Source organism: Canis lupus, chromosome X (assembly GCF_011100685.1).
Source record: "Canis lupus familiaris isolate Mischka breed German Shepherd chromosome X, alternate assembly UU_Cfam_GSD_1.0, whole genome shotgun sequence".
In the NCBI taxonomy this organism is placed as follows: Eukaryota; Metazoa; Chordata; class Mammalia; order Carnivora; family Canidae; genus Canis; species Canis lupus.
In genome coordinates, this window is record NC_049260.1 from 39281574 (window position 1) to 39287945 (window position 6372).

General features: G+C 51.8%; 1 protein-coding gene across 1 annotated transcript; it reads left to right on the forward strand.

Annotated features, from left to right (window-relative positions):
• Positions 1-1120: 1120 nt before the first annotated feature.
• On the forward strand, positions 1121-4309 carry LOC119868278. The gene is given in 6 exon segments (XM_038588788.1): positions 1121-1502; positions 1550-3066; positions 3068-3161; positions 3164-3436; positions 3439-3510; positions 3513-4309. Coding segments are annotated over 6 exon segments (2718 nt in total). The 3' UTR covers positions 3893-4309.
• Positions 4310-6372: the final 2063 nt, after the last annotated feature.

Here is a 6372-nt window from a genome sequence, read left to right on the forward strand (position 1 = left end):
AAAGCCCCTATTAGAATGAGAACAGAGCCCAAGCCAAGGGCAGGAAGCCCCTATTAGAATAAGAACAGAGCTCTACGCCCTTGAAAGCCCCATATCAAAATGTAAACAGAACTTGAGAAATTCCTCCGCCCCTTCTGGAGGTCCCCTAGACCAGCCTATAAAAACTAAGCTGAAACCCACCTCGGGGTCCAGGTCCCTGCTCCGCTGTGTCGGGTATACTTGGACCCAAGCTCGAGCTTGTAAATAAACCCTCGTGTGTTTGCATCGGTGTCAGCTTCTTGGTGGTTTCTTGGATTCGCAATCTTGGGCACAACATTTGGGGGCTCGTCCGGGATCCAAGAAACCTCCAGGACCCCATCCGGAGGGTTTCACGCGTGGTGAGTGCCCTCAACTTTTTCCACCTTTTGCGCGCATATTTCTGAGAGCTCTAACCTGAAGGACTTCCAATCTGTATTAGGTCGGCATTGGCTTAGGCGGACGCGCTGGCGGGCTGTCGACCGGGGGTCTTGAGGAGACGTCCCTTGCCCCCACCAGGAGGACGGAGGTCCTCACCTGTAAGGAGGGCGGGGTCCTCATCTGTAAGGAGGGCGGGGTCCTCACCTGTAAGGAGGGCGGGGTCCTCATCTGTAAGGAGGACGGGGGTCCTCACCTGTAAGGAGGGCGGGGTCCTCACCTGTAAGGAGGGCGGGGTCCTCACCTGTAAGGAGGGCGGGGTCCTCATCTGTAAGGAGGACGGGGGTCCTCACCTGTAAGGAGGGCGGGGTCCTCACCTGTAAGGAGGGTGGGGTCCTCATCTGTAAGGAGGGCCGACTGCCAGCCCTTCGGGTTGCTTTCTGTTTTGTCTCTGCGGCCGCACTGGAACGTTGGCCTGTGTTCCTATGTCCTTGTTAACTGTGCATTTGTCTGTGTTACTGTGTCTTTGTTAACTGTCATAACTGTTTACATAAGGAGATGGAGATTTCAAATCTATTGCATATCAGAATGGCCAACCTTTGGCGTGGGACGGCCCCGAGAAGGAACTTTCCACCTACCTATTATCTTCCAGGTTAAGGCCGTGATCTTCAGGGACAAACCGGACGGCCACCCTGACCAGGTGCCCTACATCCTGGCCTGGCAGGACATGACCGAAAATCCCCCTCCTAGGCTAAAACCATTTTTATCCCCCAAAGCAGGACCCACCGAGATTCTAGCCCTGCGGAAAGCCAAGAAGGAGACCGACTCTACGCCCCAAGCGCCCCTTTATCCGGTCTTCCAGGATTCCTCCCCGGAGGACCTAATTCTCCCGCCGCCCTACCGGGCACCCCCTCCAGCCTCCGCCCCTCCATTGGAGACACCGGGGGCTGCAGAAGGGGCGCCACCCCTCCCTGACAAGGGAGTCCCTGTGCGCGGGCCAGCAGCGGGGACACGCAGTCGGACCCACCGGACGGCCCCACCTCCGAATGCCGGGCCAGCCGACTCCACCGCCCTTCCTCTCCGCGCCATGGGGCCCCCCGATGAGACTGGCAAACAGCTAATGTTCTATTGGCCGTTCTCCACCAGTGATTTATATAATTGGAAAACCCAAATGCAAAGGTCTCTGATAATCCGAGAGATCTAATCGGGCTTTTAGATACTGTTCTCTTTACCCACCAGCCTACTTGGGATGACTGCCAACAGCTCTTACAGGTTCTCTTCACCACCGAGGAGAGAGAACGAATTCAGGTGGAAGCCCGGAAGTCTGTCCTGGGAGAGGACAGACAGCCGACTCAAAACCCAGACCTCATAAATGCTGCCTTCCCTTTATCCCGCCCCACCTGGGACTACAACTCAGCTGAAGGTAAGGAGAGACCCCGGGTCCACCGCCAGACTCTAGGGGCAGGTCTCCAGGCTGCCGCGCACAAGCCTACCAATCTGGCCAAGGTCTATGATGTGAGGCAGGGTAAGGATGAGAGTCCAGCAGCCTTCTTAGAGAGAGTCATAGACGCTTTTAGGCAGTGCACCCCTATGAACCCAGAAGCCCCGGAAACAAAGGCCGCAATTATCATGGCTTTTGTTAACCAGGCCGCTCCGGACATTAAAAAGAAATTGCAAAGAGTAGAGAGGCTGGGAGAGAAGAGCTTGCAGGACTTAGTGATAGTGGCAGAACGAGTCTATAATAATAGAGAAAGTCCGGAAGAACAACAAACCAAACTAAGTGACCGGCAGACCCGAAACCTGGCCAAGATCCTGCTGGCCACAACCATGGACGGCCCACAGGAAAGACGGAGGCACCTCAAGAAGCTGGCTTCAGGGACCGGTAAGGAGGATGGCCCTGGTCCCCCTCGGGAGCACCCTAAGCTGAACAAAAACCAATGTGCTTATTGCGAAGAAGAGGGCCACTGGGTAAAAAGCTGCCCTAACAAAAGATCTAAGGCCCCTGCCAAGATCTTGGAAATGGAGGACCTGGACAATTAGGGGAGTCAGGGTTCGGCACCCCTCCCCGAGCCCAGGGTAACTCTTAAAGTGGAGGGGCAACCTGTTGAATTCCTAGTGGACACTGGGGCACAACATTCGGATGTATTACAACCCCAAGGGAAATTGGCAAACAAGACTTCATGGGTGCAAGCGGCCACCAGGCACCAGCAAAATTTTGAATGGACAGAGGCCATGAACAGAGCCTTCAATGACCTTAAACAGGCCTTACTGTCTGCCCTGGCTCTTGGGTTGCCCGATCTAGCCAAGCCCTTCTACCTGTATGTGGACGAGAAAGATGGGGTGGCAAAAGGGGTCCTTGTCCAGTACTTAGGTCCCTGGAAGAGACCCATAGCCTATCTCTCCAAAAAGCTGGACACGGTGGCCGCTGGATGGCCCCCATGCTTAAAAATTATTGCTGCGGTGGCCACTATGGTCAAGGATACAGACAAACTGGCCATGGGGCAAGAACTCATGTTACCCCCCCCACATGCTATTGAAGGGGTACTCAAACAGCCCCCAGACCGCTGGATCAGCAATGCCCGTCTGACCCATTATCAGAACCTGCTGCTAAACCCCACCAGAATTTTATTTAAGCCACCAACAACCCTGAATCCGGCAACGCTACTCCCTAACCCAGACTGGGACCCCCCCTCTGCATGACTGTCAAGAAATTTTGGCACAGGTGCACGGAGTCAGAGCTGATCTCCAGGACCAGCCACTGCCGAATGGGACGTCACCTGGTACACGGACGGCAGCCGTTTTGTCCAAGAAGGAGTCAGACATGCGGGGGCAGCCGGAACCACGGAGACGGAGACCGTCTGGGCGGGGCCACTGGCAGCTGGAACATCTGCTCAACCGGCAGAACTGACCGCACTGGCCAAGGCGCTGGCCATGGGGGAAGGTAAACGCATAAACATCTACGCCGACAGCAGGTCCGCCCTCGCCACCGCTCACATCCACGGAGCCCTTTACAGAGAGAGAGGGCTCCTGACAGCAGAGGGAAGATTCTTGAACTCCTAAAGGCCCTCCGGCTGCCCAAGGCCCTGGCCATCATCCACTGTCCGGGGCACCAAAAGGCAGACACGCCAGTAGCAGGGGAAACCAGCGAGCCGATTTAAAAGCAAAGGAGGCAGCCCTTCTGGTGACCCAGGTCTTAGCAACCACGCTACCTGCTCCGGGGGCACCGACCCTGCCTGACACCCCCAACTATACTGATGCTGATTTACACTGGATCAAACGCTTGCCCATGACCCAGTGCTTGCTTGGCTGGTGGAGGGCCGCAGACTCCAGCATCATCCTGCCAGAGGAACTAGGACGGCGAGTCCTATCCAGAATGCATCGGAGCACTCACATGGGAACGAGGAAGATGGGAGACCTCATACACATGCAAAGATCACTATTAAAGACTCTCGAGCAAAGATCGAACAGATTGTGGCGAGCTGCCGCGCATGCCAGTTAACTAATGCCACCGCCCATGGATTTAACCCAGGCACCCGGCTCCGGGGGGGGGGGGGGTGCCGCCCAGGAGCCTACTGGGAAGTGGACTTCACTGAGGTAAAACCTGGAAAATACGGATACAGGTATTTACTAGTGTTTGTAGATACTTTTTCAAGATGGACAGAGGCATTTCCCACCAAACATGAAACAGCACAGACCGTGACCAAGAAACTGCTGGAAGACCTCTTACCGAGGTATGGTTTTCCTGTTAAGATTGGGTCAGAAAATGGCCCAGGATTCGTCTCTAGGTAACACGGGGGGTGGCACTAGTACTTGGGGCAGATTGGAAATTACATTGTGCATATAGGCCCCAGAGCCCAGGACAGGTAGAGAGGATGAACAGAACATTAAAGGAGACCTTAACTAAATTAGCCCTGGAGACTGGCGGGGACTGGGTGACTCCTCCCCTTCGCCCTGTATAGGGTGAGGAACTCCCCATATAAGATGGGACTGACTCCCTATGAGATCATGAGATCATGTTCGGTCTTCCTCCACCTGTTATCCCCAATTTAAAACCTGAGGTGCTTGCTGAATTTGATGATCACCAACTTCTTTTCTCCCTCCAAATGTTACAACGAACCCATGAGCAGGTGTGGCCTAAGCTGAGGGCCCTCTACGAGACTGGGCCACCCCCGGACCCCCATCGATATCGGCCAGGTGACTGGGTATATGTGTGGAGATACCAACACCAGACCCTTCAGCCTCGTTGGAAGGGACCCTACATCGTGATCCTGACCACTCCCACCGCTCTCAAGGTCGACAGGATTACTCCCTGGGTCCACTACACCCACGTCCGGCCAGCTGACGCACACGCCGTTCTCAAGGACTTTGTTCCAGAATGGAAAAGCCAACCAGACAAGGACCATCCCCTAAAGCTAAGACTGCGCCGTTCTCACTTATTTCCCACCTCCAAGGCTCCCTAGTCTGAGGTTGTCTTTCAAAATAGAAGGGGATTAGACTTAGTCTTCTTACAACAAAGGGTGGGGTGGGGATGGTTATGTGCTGCCTTAAAAGTAAGATGTTGCTTCTTCCCTGAAATGTAAATGGGAGCGAGAACAGCAACAAGCTTGGTTCGAATCCTGGTTTAATCATTCCCCCTGGCTCACTCTGAGAGCAACCTGGACCCATGATTGGGTCCTTCCTTAGGTTCCTCTGAGAGGGGGAAATGTGGAGGCCGAGAAAATTAAGGCCATTCCACTTTGAGTTCAGCGTTATCACAAGTACAGCCACCCCAGGCCCCTGTGAATAAGAGCTGAACTTTACCTTACTTCAGTTACAGGAAGAAAACAGCCCTTGAAGGCCCCATATCAAAATGTAAACAGAACTTGAAGAATTGCTCCGCCCCTTCTGGAGGTCCCCTAGACCAGCCTATAAAAACTAAGCTGAAACCCACCTCGGGGTCCAAGTCCCTGCTCTGCTGTGTCGGGTATACTTGGACCCAAGCTCGAGCTTGTAAATAAACCCTCGTGTGTTTGCATCGGTGTCGGCTTTTTGGTGGCTTCTCGGATTCGCAATCTTGGGCACAACATTATGAATTTTACTTCTAAAAAATACTTGCAGGGATGCCTAGGTGGCTCAGCGGTTGAATGTCTGCCGTCTGCTGAGGGCATGATCCTGGAGTCCCAGGATGGAGTCCCACATACGGCTCCCTACAGGAAGCCTGCTTCTCCCTCTGCCTATGTCTCTGCCTCTCTCTGTGTCTCTCATGAATAAATAAAGAAAATCTTTAAAAATAAATAAATAAATAAATGATTTAAAACATACTTGCAGATACACAGGCACAATTTTGCATAGGATTTCATGGGGTCACCCCCCTAAGCTATTCATGGGCCCCCTAGAACCCTAAGTTAAGAACTTTTGATATCAAGGAAATATCCTTTGATTCTCAGTCTTAAAGGGTTTTGATATTTAAAATCATGAGTTGGATTTGAACTTAATTAAAATGCTTTAAAAACATTTTTAGTGGTGAGCTTTCTTATTTAACCTATTGATAGGACTTGCTATTTATAGACTTCCCACTATAAATTAAATCCTGTAGACTTGGAACAAACTCTAATTAACTACAGATATGCTAGGTTATTATTTTAATACTCTGTTGCATTTGACTTTATATGTGTTAAAAGAACAAAATTTAACTAAGTTAAAGATCTAATTGGCTTTATTAAGCAATTCAGGAATCAGGCAACATCTTATTTAGCAAGTAGAGAGATGCTCTGAAGATTTGCACAAAATGGAAGTTTTTTATAGGCCAGAAGGGTGAGGCAAGGAAGTTGTCAGCAAGAGAAAGGATTGTTTCAGGCAAGGATAGCTTCTTTTGGTGGGTGGGGGGGACAGAAAGGTTTTTATCATGCAAATTACCTCCCTAATGCTGACCAGGAAATTTCAGATTGATTGTTACAAGGTCACATTCCTGGGAGAGATTGAAACTTGTTAAATCTTGGT